General features: G+C 36.4%; 1 protein-coding gene across 2 annotated transcripts in view; it reads right to left on the bottom strand.

The window, feature by feature from the left end:
- The window catches only part of LOC103476798 (cGMP-dependent protein kinase 1), a 91,193-nt gene that overhangs the window by 29,771 nt on the left and 37,428 nt on the right, over positions 1 to 23,994 (bottom strand). For both annotated transcript variants that reach the window (XM_008429389.2, XM_008429387.2), the window contains exons 4-5: positions 5,698 to 5,803; positions 1,304 to 1,367 (exon numbers count right to left, since the gene is read on the bottom strand). In XM_008429389.2, coding sequence (XP_008427611.1) covers positions 1,304 to 1,367; positions 5,698 to 5,803 — 170 coding nt within the window. The remainder of the gene's footprint in view (positions 1 to 1,303; positions 1,368 to 5,697; positions 5,804 to 23,994) is intronic.

Genomic DNA, 23,994 nt, shown 5'->3' with positions numbered 1-23,994 from the left:
TTGTGAAAACACATGATGTTTATTTTAACCCCGACAAATAGTTTTCTCCAAAGCAAGGGGAACAGTCTGATTCATTTTACTAATCAAAACGCACTTATGGACTAATCAAAACTAGATGAATGACTAAACAGATGTTTATAGCCTCGCTTTAGTAGCACCATTTGACTTATTGTCTCAAATTAAGAGAACGCCTTTGATCATAGAAAATAAAAATTAATGTCAATTTGTCTAACGCAGAGAAATCCCGAAGCACTTCAAACAAAAAATTGGATCAATTAGTATACTTTATAGATTTTTAATTACTTATTAACAGAAAAGCATCTGGAGATTTATTATTTTATTTAATAAATACTATTTCTTAAATTGATATTTGGACAGAACAAACTCACAAAAAACAAGTCATTTTAATGTAACAGCATGCTGATCTCCACCAAGTCCTGCTGTACTGATGCCGTAATTCATGCCAAAGGAGGCCCAAGTATTGAATTACCAAAACTTTCAGAAGTCTGACATTTTTGTTTAAAATCTATTATGTAATATTGTAAATTTCTGAGACTCAGAATTTTGTTTACTAAACATTTTAACCCTTAGAACAATTTCACTTTAAATATTTTATACTTTGTTTATAATTTAATAAGGAATTACTCACTATTCATTAGTATTTGAAACAAATAAGATCAAATAATCTTAAAAGCAGGCATAGTTGATGTTATTTTTCACTACAGTGTTTTTACATAGGACAAACATAAAAAATCTCAATCTGCATTTAAATTGCATTATCATACGATGCAAAGTCTTTCTTAATTTTCATGAAATCTATGATTGATGCATACATTAAGCTAATCTCTCCATCAGTGTGAAGTAATGGGAAAGCAGCAGTGAAAGTGACTGATGATGCTTTCCTCAGACCTCACACTTCAGTAAGAAAAAAAAAGTCATTATAATAGGATTTAAATCATAATGGATGCCAGAGTGCACCACTGAATGAAACACAAAAATTGACTCATTTTGCAAAGCTTGGTTGAAAGTAGAATGACGTCTGTCTGCAACATAATTAATTCCTGAACAGATTAAGGTCCACCACCTAGTTGGTCTGCAAATTAGTTCAACATCACCACAGCAACTAAACAACAATTGTACTGTCTTCCATTAAACAAATTTAATAATCCCTAAACCGCTTTCAACAAGTAAACATGATCAAGAATTAGATTTTATTCTCTAAATAAAACAAAGGTGTGAAGTAAAATCTGCTGAGGTAAATGTATGACTTGTGGGTTTTAAGATGGATGGATCGACTCCATACCTCTTCAAGGACATCAGCAAGCTTGCTCAGAATGTCTTCCTGTAGGTCATGAAACGTGGGGACACTGCAGAAGAAAAAAGGATATTTTTTAACAGGATAGTGTAAAATTCAAATGTTTTGTCATGTACATTAACCCGCAAATCCACTTAGAAAGTTGCAGTTAAAGTAAATAAGTTTAATCATCTGAACTCCAGGGCCATTGTTTTACATAATGGCCTGTGATGCCCTCACACAAGGACCTAGGAAGATCCTTCAAACTCCTTATTCTCATCAAAGATTTTAAGAGAAAATGTCAGATCACTCACTCAACTGCCAGGAAAATAATTTACAGAAAGAAATATTTTAAACAACTCACACAGTATTTAAAGCTTGCTGTCCTAGCGACTCTGGCCTGAGGTCATACTGTGTAAAGTAAGAGGTCTCTAAGACCTCAGTTTTGTAATTCTTCTTGCACTCCCAGGTAACTGTGGTAACTGATGATGCAAAAGCACATAAATCTGCAGTCAAACAGAGAGTGAACAAATAAACCAGCAAGGAGGGTCTGCCAGGAAATATGCTTGCTCTGTCCAAAATGACCATTAGAGCAAAAGTGCAGTTCATCACTATTGGCAAAGACCAGGAGTTAGGCACAGTGCGCTTTGGACAGTGACAGACAAAGCATTTCTAACAACAGAATTATACGGCACAGATTAATGACCACATTTTAACAAAACAGCATCACACCGGTAATGCTACTGTGTACAAGGGGTGATAAATTTGGAGGTGGCTCTGCCACTTTCCAGAGAGGGAAGCTTCAAGTTCTGATTTATTGTAACAACGCATAGCTCATTTTGAATGAGGGCATAAAGACAGCGTAATGATTTTTACCTTTGGACCGTATCTACAAGAGAATGGCTCCAAAAGATAAATGTGGGCAGATGGAACAACTAAATTCAAACAAGGAAGAGCACTTAAATGAAAACTTTGCTTGAGAGATGGAGCACCATTTTTGCTAAAAAAGGAACAAAATAACATGGTGTCTGAGACTTGGGGTGTATATAAAAAGCAAACCCAGAAAAATATTTGTTCTCTGAACTTATTACAATAAATCATTGATATCAAAGTACAACTTTTTTCTACCGATTTTATACATATACAATCTGAAGCCAGAATTTCTATTAAAGCAGTTATGAGTTCGAGTCTTTTGGCCCATGTAATGATATTTTTTTATTATTATTATTATTATTTTGGTAGGGATATGAATTGCTTAGCAACCCATCTTCAATCCAGTCTTTCCAGATGGTTATTTTTAGAAAATCAGTTTAGTGTTTCTTAAGCAACTGACCTATGAGTCATTCAAGCACAAGAATAATTATCAAACTTAACTGATAAGCACTGTTTTGTTAACACACAACAGCTTCTCAGCTGGCAACTAATAATAATAAACCGTAACCTGTGGGCAAAAAAAAAAAAAAAATGCAAGTTGTGTAAAAAAAGATATTCAATGAAAGCTTATGGACATGAAACCAATTTTAAAAGGACATGAATATTGTCAAATATTAAAATGAATAAATTAAAACAGAAGAAAAGACAACTTAAGACCTTGTGTGAAAGAGTAACTCATATACCCCCTAAAAAAATCACTCTTAAAAGAACCGCTGAAGGTTGCAGCCTATCATCTATAACGTCCAATCGCCCAACCGTATTAGCAAGGTAGTCAATAGAAAGCAGGAAGAGAGAAAAGAAATCTTTGTAATTAGATTTCTGTCTTACATGCATTATTATATTCTCAAAGTATGCTGGTGTTAATACTGCCAAACATACGTGGCAAGATGTGTAGTTACAGCGTAGAAAAATTAATATATCAGCACGAGGCTGTGATGTTTGTTCCGGTGCTTCCAGGCAGCTTATATGGAGGCAATCTGTCTGTTATTGAGCGAACCAAATAAAACAGAGCTAATGTTTATCAAGAGGGAAAGAAAATAAGCCATGTTGCTGAACAAAGCCTTATCTTCCCATATCATCTCTTCCTCTTAGTTTCTCCAGCTCCCCATCATCCCCCACCCTGAGCTCATTTTCCATTTTTTATTACAGTAATCTTAGCCATCTTGTCTCGGCCTCCAGACCATGGCCACTTTGTGATCTACATGTCTCCAGTTCCTCCACAGAAACACTAGATTTACTAGAGAGGCCTTGAACAGAGGCGGCCCAACTCTACGTGAATTATACAGAGTTTGAAATGCTCCATCCATCCATCCATCCATCCATCCATCCATCCATCCATCCATCCATCCATCCATCCATCCATCCATCCATCCATCCATCCATCCATCCTCTTTACATCCATCCATCCTCTTTACATCCTTGTCCCTTAGTGGGGTCGGGACTACAAAGCATGTCGACACAAACAAAAAGCTTCTGTTGTACAACTCTGATCCAACAGCTTCATTTGGGGATGCGTAAGTAGCTGCACAGCACCACTATTTGTTTTCATTTATGCAATTGTTTTGTTTACGTTGACATTTCTAATTTCATAACTCAACTCATTGCGAGAGATTGCGATAAAGGATAAAATAGGATTTCCTCTGTGCCTCTAAACTAAGCAAATTATGCAGACTGTTCTCAAAGGCTTTTCTCTTCAAAGTGGGAGGGGAAAATGTTGAGTGTTAACCCACCAACTCTAAAACTTTCAGTAAAGAAAAAATGCATTTTGTACATTTGTGAGCGATTGTTCACTAAGTGTCACCCTTACCTTTCCTCTAACAATGAGTGAACGTGATTTCAAAATGTACCCTCGGAAGAGGCAAAAGCTCCTGACAAGTACACTCAACTGCTGTGTTTGAAATCATGTGGGATCAATGTTTCCAGAGTCTTCCTCCTCCACAACTTATAAGTGCAAATATGTAATTTTCACAGCAGTTAAAGGGCGGGTGTAGGCTCACAGCAACCAGTCCGCTTTTGTTGTTTGCTAAAACCTATAAGCTCTTTTATTAGATCTTCTTCCGAGGAGCGCAAAGGGAATATAATTATGAGCTTATTAACAAATGCTACCATTAATCTCTGATTTCCCCCAAGACACCCGTCTATAAACCAAACATAGAGTAGATCTATTAAATATTTACTCATCTCTCAAACTCTTATGTAAGACCTGTGGGGAGAAGAGAGCTGCCGTTCTGTACATCCTTATCCTATCTGAAAGAGGCTGTAAATGTTTTGAGATTTTTCAAGTCAAAAGGGTGTTTTAATTTCTTTTTAGAAGAATCTTTAAAATATTAGGTAAGCAATTACATTCTGTTTTTTCTACAAACATGTAATTTTTTTCTATTTTTATTTGATGGAGGGCTTTCTGTGCAGTTTACTGCAGATAGTGAATTTCCAGGTTGAAAAAAGACATTTCTTTTCTGAAGGATGCAAAAAAACATGGGATGTGAAATTTTCAGTGGTTAACGGAAAAGGCGTTTTGTACAGTATGTAATTTTTATTATATACAGTTTCCTCTTTGCAGTCAGGTATATTGCAACTCTTAGCAAGCCACATTGTGTGTATTGACCGAGAATAAATTAATAAAACCATTTTATTTCAAGTAAATAATCATTTGAAGTACATGTGGTGTGCATTATGCATGCATGAAAACATTACTTGCAGCAAACATAAGCAATTTCTATCTACTTTTTTGAATCAAGTTGCACTTGTTATCTTGCTGTAAGTATCACTTGAAAGGAAAAACCAAACAGCATATTGGCAGTTTGGGGGTTTAATAACATTGTAGCATTGTGAGCAACGGTAGAAATGAGACATTAGCTCATTTTAATATGTACTGTTCCCTTTCATTTGCCTTGGGTCAATAATTCACTTCAACAAATATGAGCAGTAGTGCATATAAATGATGTAAGAACATCACCTAAGTCATAGCAATTAAGGGTTACGTGTAAAAGAAGAAAGGTAGCACACAATTTCAATAATTACTTGAAAATCAAAGCAAATTAAAGCCGAACAGAAAAAAGCAGGTAGATAAGCGATTTATTAGCTGATTGTGTGTCTCCTTCTGTCCTTTGATGCATATTTCTTTCATCTTATACTTCATGCTCCGGGAACCTTTTTAAATGATAATAAGCCCCTCTTTAAAAAAAGTGGTTAGTGCTTTGTCGCTCCTTAACAGATAGGAACGCCGACATTCTAGAAGAAAGACACAAGATGTGCCTTTCAGATGGTTAAACGGCACTCTCTCTGAAGTTAGAGTTATTGCAAAGAATATCAAGAATTACAAATTGTTTGAGAAACAGTTCACACACACACACACGCATGCATACACACTACCCTGAATTAATTTTGTTAATTCATTCATTGAATTTCAGATCAAAGACCTATTCAGGCCGTTTCCTGTCACCGTGAAACAAAACGCTGCGGTTGCTCACCTTTTCAGAAACTCCATATACTCTGTGTGTTTAATGAGGCCCGTCCTCATCATGATCGTCTGAAAGCATTGCCGGTCGATGGCCCACAGCTTCACATTTGTTAAGGCTGGAAAGAAGACCACACACAGGTAAAGCCATGAAAGACAATTTATGTTGTCTGGGAACCAGAATAACACAAAGGAACATACAGTTTATGCATAATGCATATTGTGGAAGAGCCTTATGTTTCGTGCGTTCACAAAATGAATGCACTGTGCACTTAAAAGAGAAGAGAAATCAATGTTAGTAGTTTAACACAAGACAACCAGAACTGCTCCTTGGAGGTGTAAACCTTTACGTTCTGTTGCAGTGTGTAAAAAGAACTACCATCCATGTGTTTTATTTCGCCTTAATTCTGGTCTGGAGCACAAAAAGAAAGTTCTGTACAATTTTTTTGTTTTTTCCTCCTACCCAGCATTTGGGAGTTAATTCGTGTTACTGCACGGCTGGCTTGCCTCGAGTAATGCTACAACATTTAAATTGGTTCAGGGTCATGATTTGACTGTGGAATATCCAATTTTTTATTAGTTTAAGCCCCTGAGTAAGACAATTACTCTTTGTTCTAGGAACAATTATCAAAATGTGTGACATGACTGAAAGTCACTCTGATATTCTTCCGAAACATTTCAAAATTAATTATTCGCAAACTGACTGCTGTCTGTGCTGGCCCAAGGCAGCAGCAGCCCAGTACAAAATACAGGGCAAATTTTGGGTTAAGTGGTGCAGATTATTTTCTTATGTAAATTTTGAAACATTTTTGCAGCATTTTCAGACTAATTAGTGAGAGAAGCTGGTGTATTAAACACCCTTTGTTTTCTTATTTTCCTTTACAAGAATGTAACAGTATTTTTCTACTGACACATTAATGTTGGGTGATTTTTTTTAACAGTATTCAAACTGTTTTCAGTTTGAATTTTTCCAACATGTCTTGTTGTTTTGAGTCTTTTACTACATGGTTGGATACGTCAGTTCTGATATTGAAACACTTAAAGCTGCATCAGTGTGCTGTTTCCTCGAAAGCTCAGTCTCTGATTGACCCCAAGTACTTAAATCTGATGATCCGAAACGACCAATACAGTAAGAATACAAGTTACTATTACTGCAATGTGATCTGCAAACTTTGAGGTTGGATACAGTCTTGATTTAATAATAGTGAATCACACAATTGTAAAGACAATCTGCCTTGGGCAAGTCGATGGCGACAATAATGCTTATCTCTATTCTATTCTAAAACAGGGGCAAATATTAGCGTTGGCTATAACTGTTTACTGCCTTACATGTAGCCACACGTGAAATATTAAATAGAACCAAACTTCTAAAGAGTAAAAAACCTGTCAGAATCTTGTCCATTTGCCATCTTTCTATCTGTTGTTGATTCACAGATTTTTAAAATTTCAGTTTTTGAGATTCTTTTCATCGCGTTAAGCCTCAACAGCTGTTTTATGTTATTTCTTTTGACTCCTCTGACATCATTTTCGATCAGAATATGTTTCACCTGAGCAGATCACTGGCGTAACGTGCAGCCTCTGTTGAAATCCAGACCGCGTGGGGTTTCATCAAAGCAGTGGACCTCTAACCCACAGCTGAAAGTCTTTTTTTTCTTCTCTTAAATTCAATTCCATTTTAAATAAGACATTGGCTTGTTGAGGTGGAACATGAACGACAAAAAGTAAAAACAAAAGAATATTTATCTGGCTGATTTAATTGTAAAATCACTTCAGTGCTTTGTCTTATTGCTATCTGTTTCATATAAATTATCCACATTCATTTTTTAAGCAGCATCTTCTGTGGGAAAATACTGTTATTTCAGCTTCAACACCTCAATTGTGCACCTACTCAATAGTGATTTAAAAAGTGAAATAAATCTATGACCTGATCCACCACAGAATACAAAAAACCTCAGGGGTGACAACTGGGCACAAGGACATACTGCAAAAAAAAACTAGTTCAGATAGCAGACTACTTATTATTTTGTCTGAGTGTTGCTGTACCTTATCTCATCCTCCAGGCGTGAACTTTCTCAGAAATTTAAAGATAAAAATTGCTTTTTTTCCTGATAACCTCAGGAGTTTATTGATTATAGAGGGATTATTTTTTTCTTGCTGGCTCAGGTATTGAAGTTGTCATGCACAACATGGGGGAGCAGCGGTTTGTTTTACAAGTAAAACTTCTAAAAAGAAAAAAAAAGAAGAAAATAATGCATTTGGATTAAATAGGATACAGCCATACCAAACTCATAAGTAAGATTATTTTACATGGAGGTTTTCCGATTCATACATAATTTCTTTTAAAAGTTAGATTTTTTTTTGTACGTGGATCAAAGCTTCCATTTGTCCGATGACTGAGGAGTTGAACTGGGAAAATCAAATGCAATTTACTGTCCAACACTGGTACATATCAGTAACTTTAATGTACGGAGAAAGTTATTTTACTTGAATAATGCAAACCAAAAAGTGAAACTAATAACATATGGTATATAAAATGTTACTAGGATTTATTTTTGCTGACATGATAGCCATACAACAGGCAAGAACTGACGCTAATTACAAGAAAAGTTAAGCCAGAAAATGTAATTGCTAAGAAGATGGCTGCTCACACAGAGCTGCATCCATGCATATTGATGGACGGTTGCAGAACCAACAGGGATAACTAGAACCTAGAGGAGAGCAGAGGAAGGTTTGGACTGCAGCTGAAGTCTCCAAGACCCGACACACATGACATGCCTTTCTTACCTCCCAATCCATTCCTGAAACAGAGACGATGTCAGAGGCGTTTGAGTTACTTAAACATGAAAAAGGTGGATCAAAGTTATCTTTTGAATAAACTTTGCAATTAGGAAATCAGTGAGTGACCAAGAGTAAAACACTTTTAATGAAGAACTATAAGGCTAATATAAAGTGTGTTTAATATAAGTCTAAAAAGCTACACAAGAACACTTGAAATATACTTTGTGTGCAATGAAGAGATGTTGTAGTTGAGTGTTACTTTTTCAGCTGAATTAATGAAAAACGTGACATTTTTATGATATTCCAGTTATTCGAGATGCAACTGCATTATTCTTTAAGGACACATTCCCTGCTTCATTCACGACTTGAATCTTGCTATAATTTGGCAGCACTTTATAATTAGGTCAAACCACATGAGAAATGCCCTCATTACAGAAAATGACACTGCTGTCAGATAGATACTGTTTCCTGGAGAAGAGATTCTAAGACACAAAACGACACAAATCTCAGAGAGATACAAGCACACAAATACGTTTTATCTGTGAAATCGCACACATTGCTTCGAATCCTAAACATAGCGTCTAAATATATTTTCCACAATGCCACATTTCACCTTCCAAGTGTGTTATTAGTGTCAGCCATAACTGGATCTGGTTACACCTTATCTAATCAAAAAGGTTATTTGGACTTTTGCAATGCGCAAAATGGGGACAAATTGCCGCAACTCGGAGCACAGACCCAACAAATCTTGTGTATAGAAATAGGTCCGAGGAGAGAAATGATTTGACCCAGAAGCAACGCGAGTGGGAGGTCAGACATTATTGGCAATTGTGTAGTGTTTGCAGTGAAGTATTTGGGAAGAAAGTGGGAGTGTAGAGCGCTGGGAAATAAGATATGTAGGGAGCTCACAGCGCACAGCAGTAGGTAAACGTATTATTTGAGGACTTGGCTAAATTGCGGTGAGACTCGGGGAGCTAGTTAGCTTGTGCTGAAGGTACAGATAAATATGAGTGCTCAAGGGTTACTGACCACTTACTTCACAGTTTGCCTCTGTGGATCTGTGCCAGCACAGCCTGAGCAGGACAAATATGAAGATGTGCATCAACAGTATTTATAAATATCCTAGGACGTCCCTCATGTATGTGGTATACAGAGTGTAAAGGACAATACATGAGTACTGAACGTGATTTCCTTTTGTTCGTTACCCCTGAATATTCAGGAGGTTGAATATACGTTAAACAATGGAAATCACTTCGTAATATTTTGGAATTCTTTATCACGCATAACTTTTTAGTCTGTGCTGTGTATGCAGATTTTGCATATGTTCTGTTTTTCAGCAGTATTTGTTCTCTTAATCTCCATCAGAAAATTGTTGTTGGCATTCTACGTCGTGTTTGTTCCTCGTTCTCGTTGTTTGTTTTCTGGATAAAACAGATATTTATGTGCAGACAGAATTCTCCGTTAAGTTAATTCATCTCTCCCGTTTCTTGTCATCTGGAGTCCTTTCAAATTTCCACTAAAACATGCTAAACCATTTCTTAACTCCATCTTGTTGACAGGCGTTCAACATCTATTTCCCTTCTGTTTTGGGAAACTTCGTCTAATTTACACATATTTTTGCTTTAGAATGGATGAAAATTGAAAACTATCCAATGTTTTCTTATTCAAGTTGCCTTCTTCAACTGATCAAACAGTGTGGTTTGTTCGTACTGCTAAAAATGTTCAGCCTCCTACCCATGTTGGGCTAAATTATAAATACAGGAGACATTGCAAATGAAAGGAAGCAAGCAGGAAAAAGATACATGCAGAGGAAGCAGTTACTCCTGCATTCAGTTCAATCATAACTCACTGTAATTTTGTTTAAGATAAAGAGATTATGCAAATGTGCAACGTGTGTTAGTTCTTGTAATGCAATTATGGCTAAAATCACATAAACATAGGAGAAACCATTTTAATGATTTATTGTACTCCTGACATTTTACATCCAGAGATTATTATGGAAGAAAAAAAAATCCCAAATTAGTCTGACATTTCTCACAATTTTGTCACGGGTATTATATATATAAAAGTCTATATGTATTGTATATGTAAAGTCATGCGTTTTCAATTAACATTGTCTACAAAAGCCAAGGTTTCTACAGCATGATTTAACGTTGAACGGGTGAATAAAAAGTGTCACAGCTAGAAATGATACAGTATCTGAAAGTCGTGTCTTTTAGAGACAAAAAAAAGAAAAATCAATGACCAGATCTGACACAGGATCTCAGAGTTGTTAGTTATTAGTCAGGTCATTAGTCACTTGCTAATATCCTTGTGAAATATTTTGTGTGTGCTAAAATATTATTGCATATGGGTAAAACTGGTATTTTTCACATAAAATGGTTTATTTCAGTTAAAATATTAAAAGACCTGAAAAAGGACTTTCACATCTTACTGTGTTAGAGGATGCAAAACATGCATTCTAAGACGAAGTTTCTGTCTCACTTCCTCATCACACCATTGGCTGTGAAATGATGTGTTTTTTCTATCTGCTTTCTGCAGCAGGGGATTTTAGAATATTACTGTGGAGATTATCCAATTGCGTGGAAAATAAAATGTACAGCAAAATCTCAAATGCAGCTATAAATATGAGTAGTTTGCATACTGATGCTTGGTCATGATCCACGTTGCAATTGTGGATGATTAACTTGGAGCCGCCTGGCTCCGAGGGACACAGTTTTTGTCTCCAAACTAATTAATGAGAGCAACAGCCATAAGAGTTTTCTGTCAGGAACGTTGTTTTGACGCTTAAATGGTTTTAAATTCTGATTCTGTTCAACTATTGCTTCCGAAGTCACAAAAGAGATCAGTGATTCTTGCTTTTAATTAATTGCTCTTTCATCATTTTCTCTTTTTAAAGAACTTGTCAACATGAGTCTCCCTTTTTTCCCCCCTTCCTGACTTTGACAAACAATCGTACACAAACAAAGCCACAAAGACACAAAGCCACAGAGTGATGTGAACTCTGTGTTTTGTTTAGGAAAGTCTCACAGGAATTCGGCTGTCAGGGCTGGGGGTGGGTGGAAGAAAGTAATCTCCTTTCCCCTAAAGTCATTAATAACATCAGCCAAGTTTGATTATATCTACATGAGTTCTTTAGAGCGTGAGAAAGCAGGACAGGTCATTTACTAAGAGCGGCAGAAACTCTTGGGGGTAAAATAAAAAAATTGTATCAATGACCCACCTAGTCATTGCTAAAATGTTAATCATAAGGTCATAGTTGAAACAGCAGGAAACCAACAAATGCATTTGTTTTGTGAAGCTTTTCGTATTTCAGGTAATCTCTCCACCAGTCTGATTAACAAATAGTTACCGTATTTTCCACAGTATAAGGTGCACCGGATTATAAAGCACACCTTCAATGAATGGCCTATTTTAAAACTTTTTTCATATATAAGGCGCATAGAATAGACGTTTCGGTTTGCCAATTTGTGCTGTACTCTATTATTACATATCCACATTTGTAAAGAAGTGGTCCCCGAGTACTTTRTATAGTAGGCTGYCCCAGTCATTGTTTCACTCACGGTATTGGTGTTGCGATATTGTGCCCAACTGCTTTCTGGGTAACACAGACCAACTGACACGCTGCCGCCGCAGTCTCTGTCTCTCTTCCCTCGCCCTCCTGCCCCCCTGGCTTTAAATGTATTATCAAACTTTATTAACAAACCAGCGTTCTGACAACTATCCCAGCATGCACCGTGCACTTTTCTTCTACGGGAGAAAATGAAGTCGGCGGCTGCTTACCGTAGTTGCTAGACCTGTTGTGGCTCAATATTGGTCCATATATAAGGCGCACCGGATTATAAGACGCACTGTTGGCTTTTGAGGAAATTGAAGGTTTTTAGGTGCGCCTTATAGTGCAGAAAATACGGTACTCTAAGTTGGGGCAGAATCTTTTTGAGCTCATCTAAAAGATTCAGGGGAGTGCATAAAAATGGGAAAAGTTGTTCTTTTTAAATATAAAAAAGAGCAACACATTTAATTATTTTAAAATATCCAATAATAGCTTATGTTTCTCAAAGAGTTTTTATTTCTTGCATTAAGTGAAACAGAAATTTTTTGTTACTTTCTAAACCTACCAGTCTTAAAAGCGGGGCTGTTTTAGACTCCAAGTCTCAGGTGGTTCACCACTCCAACTCCATAATACAAACAAACTTCTCAACCTTTGCTTTCAGCATATCTTAACTGGAAAGTCGTGCGTTTCAATTAACATTGCATTACCATGAAAGACCACAGTAAAATAGTTGTTAAAACGGCATGCTGTTTGTTGAAAGAAGCAAACAATCTCATTTATTTCAAGGTTTCATTTTTTCACATCTTCAGCATTGTATTTCTAATTTATGAAAGAGAAGCATTATTATGTGCTTTTAAAGAGGAATCCTTTGTACGCTTTGAAAGAAATTCTTGAGGTAATTTGAAAAACTACCTTCGCTCGTTAGGTTTTGCTATTCATTTCTTTAAAACAGTCACTGAAAGTTCACAATTTACAGTTCTACATGGACACCTCTCACAGATGCCAGAGTCTTATATACATTTATTCTGTTGATGATGCAATTGGATATTTTTTTCAAACACTGGAGCAATGATTTAGCAACCAACTTCAAAAACAAAAAATCTTGAACAGGAACTAGGAGCACAACTTGTGGTTTTTATTCCAGAGTTTCAAAAATATGTGTGAAGATTCAAATGTAATTAATACAGCTGCACCAATATTTTGTTCAAACTCCCTTTGCCAACTAAACCTCAACACAACACTGTGTGAATAATTAAACAATTGTTAAGCATGGTGATGGCAGCAGCATGCTGAGGTTATTTCACTGTCAGTTGCACAGATGCACTGCAGGGGGTGGAATGATGAAGAACCGCAGCTTAGCATCTGACTCAATGGTGCCTAAAAGTGATGCCAAATTTATAAAAAATTATTAAAAATATATGTTTTTCCACCTTTAAATGTGTAATAACAAATTAAAGACATAATATTTTAATATAATGAACAAAGCAGTGATTTTGTGGAGAAGAGCTCTGTAAATCCGGATTAAATATGGTTTCCGTATTTAAGGAAAGGAATTCTATTTCTGAATGATTTTTTTCCCCTATCAACAGTATTGAGGTTACCCTTTGAAAACTCTTGATGTTTATTGAATGGATCCACCAAGGGCTGCTTTTGAAAGTGACTGGATGTTTTGAGGGTCTTGTCTGACATCACATTGAAACGAAAGCAAAAAGTGTGCCAATGAATTCTTTGTCCTCCACTTATAATCTGTTATTATCTTCCATATTAAGAATGTTTGTATTTCTCAGCACCTTTTGAAATCATTACAGTAAACCGTTTGCCTTGATTATTTCTTTTAAAATGTTCATCAGCTAATTTGTGCCTGCGGGCCTCATTTGTACGATGACTTGTGATCAGAATACCTTTGAAGGGCTGCAAACGGTGGCACCTTCGACGACACCGATCTAGTAGGTGGAAACACTGGGCGCTCCAACAGGACAATGATCCTGCATCACATCAACCTTCGGAAGGACAGGCTAGCATTGACCTTCTTGAATGGGCCTGTCTTATCCCTAAAATGCAAGAGCAATGGATAATAAAGAAGATCCATGGCAGGAAGCCAAACAATTCAATTAACCCTTTCTGGCGAGACGAATTGCCACATATTACGACTAACAGTCTGCAGAAAACTCATGGTGCTCAGGTTTAGCTTGCTAAGAGATATCAAACTAAAAATGTATTAGAGATTAGATGTATAATCCACAGGAAATCTAAATTGAATTTTTGATTTCAAAATTCAAATTAGTTATTTCACCCTGAAAAAGAAAGAGGTGCCTTGTGTATCCCTAGCTGTACAGAAAATCTACAATATAGAGAACTAGTGACAAACAGCACAGAAGCAAACAAGAATGCTTTACGACGACAATAAAACAAGCAATATGGTTGTGATAACAGTGGCAACAAATGGTGGTTGGCTAATCAGTATTACGAAGGTACTTGTCTATAAAGGGAAATATTGAACAAAATTAAAGATAAACTGGATCTTCAGAGCAATGGCCCAGAAAGGTCAAGTGTACGTGCAAGTTATTGCAGAGGGGACAAGTGAATCAGGTCCAAATGTCACACAAATCCATCTTAAAGTTCATCAGAAATGTAAGCATTAAATATAAATGTTAACCTTATGCTGGTGCATGAAGACAAGTCGGATGAAAAAGTCAGAATTCGTTAGCATTGATCCAATCTCCTAGAAAGCTAATGGAACTTGTGCAATTGACTTTTTGTATGAAGCAAGAGTGATTGGGTTTTTAAAGTTTGATGATGAGGAGAGTCGCGACGGCAATTAGATTTAGATTGAAATGATAAATCTAATAATTGGATAGACACTGTTCATGTACACCCAAAATGCGAACTGCAAGGACTGGGATAAACTGCAAAAGCATTGATGTTCATTTTAGTGGCATGGCATATTTGTGTGAATTTGTGTATCAGCAGAATGACATTATATGAGTAGAAGGAGTTAAACATCTAACATAGAACATGCAATTGATAAAAGAAATAATGTAAGAGAATTAGTTATCTTTTTTTTTTTTAATGTGGCTTTGTAATGTGTTGAGAACATTTATATAATCTAAAGTGACCTTTCTAAGCTCTGCCAAGTATCCCTTACTATATCCAGAGCTGTAAGTGATAAGAAAAACTTTTGTGGAAAAAAAGGAAAAGCTATTTTCCTTCCCCTGTCAAGTGTACCTTAACATTAATCAAAAACTTACTGTGTTCTATATAAATTGCCCTCTTTTTGGTTTGTGAGATAAATTCTAATTATTTATTGTCTTCAGCATAATGGATATTCAACAAGAAACCATTTTCCACAGAGGAAATCAGTTTGAATAACTCTATAAATTTCAGTCTTGCCCGCCTGCAGAAAATCAAATGGAGGAAATGAAGCGTGTTTGCTATTCATCAGCAGGCTGGTTATTTTTAGGTCCAACCTCCAGGTTGTACCAGGTGAAACTTTCAAAACGTGCCTTTTTTTTTCTGTGGATCAATTCAAGCCCTGTACTAAAGAGTGTTGAATTACCAATTTTGCATGCTAGAAAAAAAGGCAAAAAGAGCAACTTGGTAAGCACTGCCAGGTCTGTTGTAGTGATTGCATATAACAGCATGCAACAGAGTGAAACTATTTAATTTTTTTTTTTTTTTTTGTCAGGATTCAGCGAGCACAAGAGAATTGCACTTTTCATCTTCTCCAAAAATAAGCGCAGACATAACTTGTTGCTGCATGTCATGAGGCCTTCTGTCAGTAAACACAGATGCTTTGCTTCCTGCTGAGAGAGGGGGGGGAAGCATTCAAATCTCTTCACCTAAAAATAACTTGAGAATCCAGAGAGAATTTCCCACCTACTGCTCGGCTTGTGCCGTTGTGTGTCTGAAAACACTTTTGATTATTTCTTGTTTTGATGAAACTTCAATTATTCTGACAAGAACTGCCTCCACGCTGTGGGGCTCCAGTGTTCTGCTTAGTTTCTGTAATATCCACGAAGAAGCCATTCAGAAGAATGATTATATAAACATTAGCCAAGTCAGCAGGTGGCCCAGATTATAAATGTCTTTATTTCTGTTGTGGGGTTGTTCGAGGGGATAAATTATTCTCCTGTTTCAAATATTACATTTGACTGAGAATTTATTTATATGAAAATGTCGTGTTTGTTACGTTCATCTTGCCAACTAACGCTCAACTCAAGGAGATGTGTCATATTTTCAGGATTTTTATTTTTCTCTTAGCGGCCACAACCACTGAATGGTATGTATAAAGCACTGTCCCCCGGGTTAGCTCGGAGATGTAGTGTTTATAAATACACTGTGCAGAATGTAAATTTGAAACAGGATGCAATAACATGCTAACCATTACTATTCCAAAGAGTCCATAAATGTGAGTGAGTTCAGTGAGCTCTTCCAACAAAGCTTAGACAAGTTTATATTTACCAATGGGTTGCATCACCGCTTCACTCTGCAAAACTCTCACGCATTCCTCACTTACAGGAACTGAGAGGAGCAACTGGTGTAATCAAAGCGAGAGGCTTTGCCCTATACCTTCTTATTAATGTAACGTTTCAGAGAGATTAAATCATTTGCTTTGTTTTATGCATGTTTTTTTAAGAAGAGTAACATTTTAAAAGGTGTCCTATTTATATGATTGCTTTGTTTTTCCACAAACTCTCCAAGGATTTGCTGTCTGCTCCTTCAGTTGCACTAATAAAAAAGGTTTTTCAGTTTCTGTGCATTATTTTACCCTTCAGAACCAGAGGTTACTGTAGACATTTCTTAAAGGATCTGCACTTATTAAGTTGACAATAATGGATGGTTCACAGCTTTTGTAATGCTGAAAAAAGCTATTAACTTCCCAACAAATACTTATGCTAGTAAAGAAATAAACACCTTTTTTTTTAATTTAACAGTTGGAAAGAATCATGTAACATTAAGTACAACAAACAAACAACAAAATATTTTTGAATAACAGCAGCTTATATTCAGAAAATAAATATATATATAATCAATTTTTCTAATTTCATGATTCTACCAGTTATGTCTTTGACATTTTATTGTAGTTTATGCTCTGAGTTTACATTCACTTTTAAAATTTCTGAGAAACCACCAATGAATTTCTTAATATTATTGAGGCATCAAACTTTGTGTGTTTGTTTTGTTTTTGTTTTTGTTTTTTTTTTTGTTTTTTGGCTTGATTCTTAACATTTACATTTATTATATGTAGTATAACAAAATTATATATTGAAATAAATATGAAATTTATATGTAGTTACTGTCACATTGAAGGGTTCCTCTACAGCATGATCACATTGTTAAAATACATTTCTACAGTTTTCAATTCAGTCATATTTAGAAGATGATACTGAGATTTATTATGAAAAAGATCACAGTGAAACAACTTTGACGGAGTGACGTGTAATATCTAAAACCAACTGGTGTGCTATGACAAAAACAGTACTCTGCTGTCCCTTTCTCACAGTGTTATCGCGCTCACCGCAGGCCTCACAGCATGGCGTGCTGCTCTCATTTTTTATTTTTTTTTTTAGCTTTTATGGTTTCCACTCAAGAGCAATCAGTGCTCTTGAGTGGAAACCATATTTTCCCCTTCGATCAACACAGCAGTACTAACTGCACCAGTTTGAAAACATATTGTTAAGTGGGATTTCTATTCAGTTACTCCACCAAAACGCTGACCTCCAAACCGAGATCCACTCTGACGTTACAGCATTCTGAGTCTCAAAGCCAAAAGTACAGGGGGCAAAGTCTGCAGGTCAAATTTCAGTTCATAAAATCCCCATTTTTATGGTGAGGTATCCTATTGAGGAGGATGGAGTCAGAAGACATATTGCCTGACAGAAACAGATTGGACACTTAGCAAACTGGCACCCTAAACAAAGGATCCAATTGCTTTTCCAGTTTAAAGTACTGTTCGGATATTTTGAGTCTTTCTGTGCATTTGGTATGTCAGAATGACTTTTTAATCGTAAGTTTATAACTAAATAAATCATTATTGCCCTGACAAAAAAAACTAAATCAACAAGATATGGAGTCGCTTCAGCTGCTCAACATCGTCTAATAATGGAAAGATTCCAGTGCATATTATCTCATTAGCCTTTCCCTATTGTCTCATGAGACAAGTGTAAAAATGTCTAAGAAAAGCAGCTGCACCTGCAGGCCTGTTTTCTAAATCATCGCCGTCTGAAGCATCCTCTCTGGGTGCTTTAACCTTTCAAGTTGTCTGAGGCCTCAGAAGAGCATCTAGCTCAAGGCTCACACCTGCGCACCAACTTAGAACTGGAACAACAGCAGCATCAGCAGCAGCAGGGACCCCTCAGTACAACTACTCACAAACACAAAAAAATGTACACTGAATCACGGGAGGAAGTGGAAACAGATGACAGAAAAAGCAAAAAAGTTAACTTCAAACTGACTTCAAACAGCTGGGGAAGGAAAATGCTTCTAACCTCACCATGATATCACACGGGTTTGTTTTTTTGTTGGGTTTTTTTTTTTTTTTTTTTGCATGCTGGCAACAGTGCTACCATGGCAGCCATGGAAACGGAGCAGATTTCTTTCCTACTTCATCCCACTGGATTTCTATCTGCCAAAGCTATTCTTTCTGTCTTCTTCTCTCTGTTGTAGTGGTTTTTATGGTTCTCTGCTGAAATCCTTTCTCCCGTGACAATTATTATCCTAAACCTCTGCATGAATAATGTGAATTTTAAAAAAAAGATTTGACTCTCAAATATGAACTATTTTTCAAAAATTATAGGCCAGAACTGTTCAAAAATATCCTTTAAGCAATTGTTTTACAGTTCCTGTAGCTCTCCTCACAGTTCAGTCACAACTACAGTAACGTTATCTCAATTCCTTCTCTGCCTTTCTAATTGCTTGTTAGTGCACAAGGCTAAAGTGTGCAGCCAATTTGCTGTTTTACTCATTTTTGCAGTTGCCTCATTATCTTTTAATGCGTCTGTAGGTCTTTCTCATCAGCCCTTCATTTCACTAAAATATGGCTCAACCTCTAATTAAGGTCAGCTTTCTAAAATTGGAAAAGAAAATGCTTCAAGAAGGGTTAAATCTCTTTAATTCCTGTTAGACCTGCCCCTCTGGCCATTATCCGCTTTTACTACTTGGTCATGAATAAGTCCAGCATACAGCAAGTGAAACTCCAAAACATACGGTTTGATATTACATTAGATAAATAAAAAGGTTTCTAACAGTTTAGCAGAACCACAGTGTGATCATTTGTATCAATATACTGGCTTTAAATTCTGGGTTTATGAACTATTATGCTCAGAAAACCCAGACTAACTAAAGATCAAGACAGATTCTTTCAGAACTAAAGCAAGCATTATTATTATTCTCTTATCCTGCTGGTGTCTAGACAAGGACACTCTTATGAATGAAATTTTGATCTCAATAAGTTATTTTTTTCCTGGTTAAATAAAGGTTAAGTGGAAAAAAAAATGTGTTAGCTTTCATATGTGTCCTCAAATCAAAGCTCATTCTTGCATTTTATCTCCAGAAAGACAAAGTTGATTGCAAAATGCAAAACCTGCAGCCTAGTCAATAGCAATCTCCAACAATGAAAATAAATAAACTAAAAAAGCAACTGCATGCAACATAGTTTCTTTCTGTGCAGCACCATTTGTGAGGAAATTTATTTAAAGAGTTGAAAGTGTTTTGTTGTTTGTTTTTTTTTTTTGTTTTTTTTGCCAGACACAAATAGGTAATGGATTTTGCTAATGGCTTGTTTCAATAATCAAAAAAATGTAATTACAATGACAACATGGCATAAAATGCTGTTAGTTACTATCTGCACATAAATGCTAATTGACATTCTGTGGCTCTTGCAAAAGTGGTTGAATCTGGCAGACAAAAGAAAGCTTCTCCTCACTGCTACTAAACTATTTGTGAAAAATATTAAAAATGTTACATTTTGTGGCATCCATGGATTACAGCTCATATGTGAAGCATACCTGTCAGAGATGCAACAACAGATAATGTTTCCCACAGAGAACTGAGGAGTATTATTGCTACTGCAACCCAGAGAAAGGGAGAAAACCGGCATACGAACAATCTGACAAGCCTTGTGTTTTATTATTTAAACAACAAAAGCTGTTATTCGCCGCCGTCAGCGCTAGCCGCCATGTTTAACTTTGAGCCTGGTTCACCTAGAAGTTGCATCCTTAAGTTTTTACAAACAAAATACACTCTGAATGGACAAGGTGAGCTTTTTTTGAAACACCGAGCAAACTGTGCTGCACTCACACTGACACATTAACACGTGAACATTTTCTTCTCTGAGGATGATTTCAGAGACAAGTGTTGGCGCGCTCACGGCAGAAGGAAGGGTAGCATTACAGCGACGCACTGAAAGACGTCTCCAGAACAATGTTAGCGAGACATGATCTGCTGTTTTTTAGTCAATCGAGCAATTGTATACTTTTCTTTTCAATACAGACAACTTAAAAATGCACAAAACTAATTCAAAAAAAAATCTTGGATAATTATATTTTACAGAGGCATTGGTCTGTGTAACTATTACTGACACCAGATCACAGCTGCTAAAAGTATTGATTCGTTTTTTTTTATGTTGTGAAATACAAGCCGACTGTTTGGCCTTTTGAAGAAAAGTTGTGTACTTGGTAAAAAGGTCAAGATGGACCACAGAGTTTAATATTAACATGTGCTCTATAAAAGATGTTCTTGCACTCTCTGGAGGTCATGGAGTACATCCTATTTCTACTTCACAAAACGGCCACAAAACAGCAATCAGTTCTCTTGAATGGAAACTCTGCCTTTTTCTTCCTTTGATGGTTCTAGCATTGATCACTGCACCAGGATAGCTGACACAAATTGACACATATACAGACACAATGGTCACTTTTAGTGACAGTTAATGTTGGACTTTTGGTTCCTTGTTATATATTGTCCTTGTCAATGTATGCCTGTCAGTTTTCTTTTTTCCATTTTTCTTTACTGATAAGGAAAAAAAACATGTTTTCTTTTTCTTCTGCTTTACAGAAATTGTATTTGTGCTGGTCTGTCACGTAAAATGCCTCTTCCAATGAAATATGGAGAGGGACTTTTTTTACTTCACAGAATTATGCTACATTTTCCAAGAAGGTAAATATTTTTTTGCCTGTTTGTCGCTTGCAAACAGCAAGTAAATAAAGTAAAAAAAAGTGCACACTGTAACTGATTAAAGATTTCGTAACAAGAATTATGCTCTGGGTCTTAAACTTCTGGAAGTAATGCCGAGTCGGGTAACTTCTATCTCTATGACCATAAGTCAGTGAGTCACTGTGCAGACTCCGATGAGCCAACATGCATATCTGTGAAGTGAAGCCATTAATCTTAAAGGATATATTTGCTCATATCTTGGATGGTCAACAGTAGAGGGAAATAAAAATCTTTCATCATAATGAGAATCCAAGGGATAAATGTCAAAAAAGCTGGGATCATTATGAGAAAGAAAATGTCAGTTTGAGATTAATGTTGATGGTGAGCATATGAAACAAATATATACTGCTTGGCACAAATATGCATGGAATAAATGTATGCATCTGGCAGTAAGTGGTTTTTGCTCCCTTTTTTAATGTGTCCTATCACCACTGTTGATGTCAATTGAGGAGAGCAATTAGAAACATTAGATTTTCATCCAAATACATCCTAATTAATTTCCGAATTAAAGCGGATTTTGTGGCGGTATTTTTTAGCTATAGATTCTCTAATTGTTTCCTGTTGTTCTAAAAGTGCTGGAGACAATTTTAGTGAATGTTAGTTCAAATATAATCCAGTTACACAGTCTTCCCTTCAAACCCGCTGGAGAAAAAAAAATAAGAATTCGCTAGGGTGTACATACCTCTTACTGGAAATCTGCGATAAATTAGGACAGAAAACACTAAGCCCTGATTTTTGTATGGGCAGAAATTGTCTCAAAGTCAGCAAATGTTTGACTTTTTATTATATATAATTCATGCATGGAAAGAGCTTCAGGTCTAAAACCTGCACACATTAATGTCTCCTAATGTGTGTCGGCTAGCTGGAAATACCCAGCTGTACCCTACCGGCTTCTTTCATACACAAACACTCCCTCATACCTGGATCCCCCACTTAAATACTCTAAGAAGCCTTGAAGTTACCACAGATTTATGACACTGTCAATGTTTACAAGCTAAAATCTTCATGTGCGTAACAGTTAGTCCTCCGAGAGATGAAGACAAAGACTTGCTTTTCCATCACTGCTATAAAAGATGGAGCTTACAGATATAATCTCTCTCACTGATTGTATTTGGAGTGACTGGCAGTGACATTACTTTCTTAGAGATGACTGCTCTGAAAACAAGGCCTGGATTCCCAACAACCTTTTATCTGTGGTGTTACTGAACAATCGTGTTTGTCTGTCTTGTGTGCATGTGTGTGTGTGCGTGTGTGTGTGTGTGCGTGTGTGAGCTCCGTCCGTTAAATGTGTATCACCATGCAGGTCGCATGTAGGTATTGTATGTCAACATTGTGCATTCTAAACTGTGAATTCATTCAGCACAGGTCCATTGTTGTGATCAACACTGTCACAGTACAAAACGCCGTCGTCCCTCTTTGTTATTCTGACAGCAGTGCACACAAGCTGAAGTATTACTCACATGATCTTTAAGAAGTCATTTTGCCTTAGGATATCCTCTCTATTAGACTGTTTATGTGCATATAAATGCAGCATCTGACAGTCAGCGACTCATATGATTACCATCCATTTACACTGTCTCTGCTGTCAGAAGGAAACAAGATACACCTCATAAAGATAGCAGCTTGAAATGAGATCGTTTTTGCTTTAACAGCACTGCGATAAAATAGCCTCATAACTTTGACAAAAGGGTAGTTATATGCAGCCTGCAGTCGCTATGAAGCTAAACTGGCTTGAAGTGGAGGAGATTATGACTGACTTTTTATTTTAGGAGAAACTGTTTTCTGAAATGCTCAAGGCTCAGAACCATTACTTCCTACATGCTGATTTACATGCAGGCACTGAGCTGTGAATTTAGGAATTATTCACTTTTGGTAAAATCGGCATCTTATTCTGAACATCAAAAGCAAATTAAAAAGCTCAGGTTTCATGTATCAAGTCATTTTAAAAACTGTGATTTCAAAACAACTGATTTTTTTGTCTATTTTGTTTGTTAAAGTCCTGGAAGTAATGCAGAGTAGCCCCTCGTTTAAATGCTGCTGCACATGGCTTATCAGCTGGCTGAAAAATTCCTACACCTGGATTAAAAAGAAGATCAATTCAACTGTTTGGTATATTTTTGGTTCCCAAAACAATCCTTCAGTCGACACTAAAGAACCACCACTTGTTACATATTTTTACCTAATCCATATTTCAAAGTTTACTCCACTGCCCGCTCAACTGCAATGCCGGTGTGACATAAATTTCTTCATCTGGATCTGCCAACTAGATGTCTGCAGACATCCGTGCGCATCTGAGTGTTTTGCGACCATGGTGTATGTGTAACCCCAACAGAGACTAAACAAATCCCATTCTAAGCTTGGTGCCACATTGAGCACATAACAAAACACATCACAAATGAAAATGTGTGGAGGAAAAATAAACTCCACTGATATTCTGTTGGGACATCAAGTTCAAATCGTATCGATGCTTAGATGCACTTAACAGTTTGACTGAAACATACATTTAAAAGGATTTATTTCTTCTGCATCAGAATTCAATTGTAAATTTGCAGTTGCAACTTTAAGCCAACAGAATTTGGATGGTAAACTGCAGATTCAAAGAGGTTCTCTATGAAGTGAAAACTAATGTGGATGGTTCTCAACAGCAGAATTCAAATACCTGTGTATCTGTTTCTTATTATGGAGTTTATTGGTAATTAATTTGTCATATACTTTCACTGTCATTTGTCCATGCTTTTTTGTGGTGCTATGCTGAATAATGTTTTG

Source organism: Poecilia reticulata, linkage group LG15, assembly GCF_000633615.1.
Source record: "Poecilia reticulata strain Guanapo linkage group LG15, Guppy_female_1.0+MT, whole genome shotgun sequence".
NCBI classification, from domain to species: Eukaryota; Metazoa; Chordata; class Actinopteri; order Cyprinodontiformes; family Poeciliidae; genus Poecilia; species Poecilia reticulata.
The sequence above is the reverse complement of the archived record's forward strand: the minus strand, read 5'-3'. Positions and strand labels throughout refer to the sequence as shown.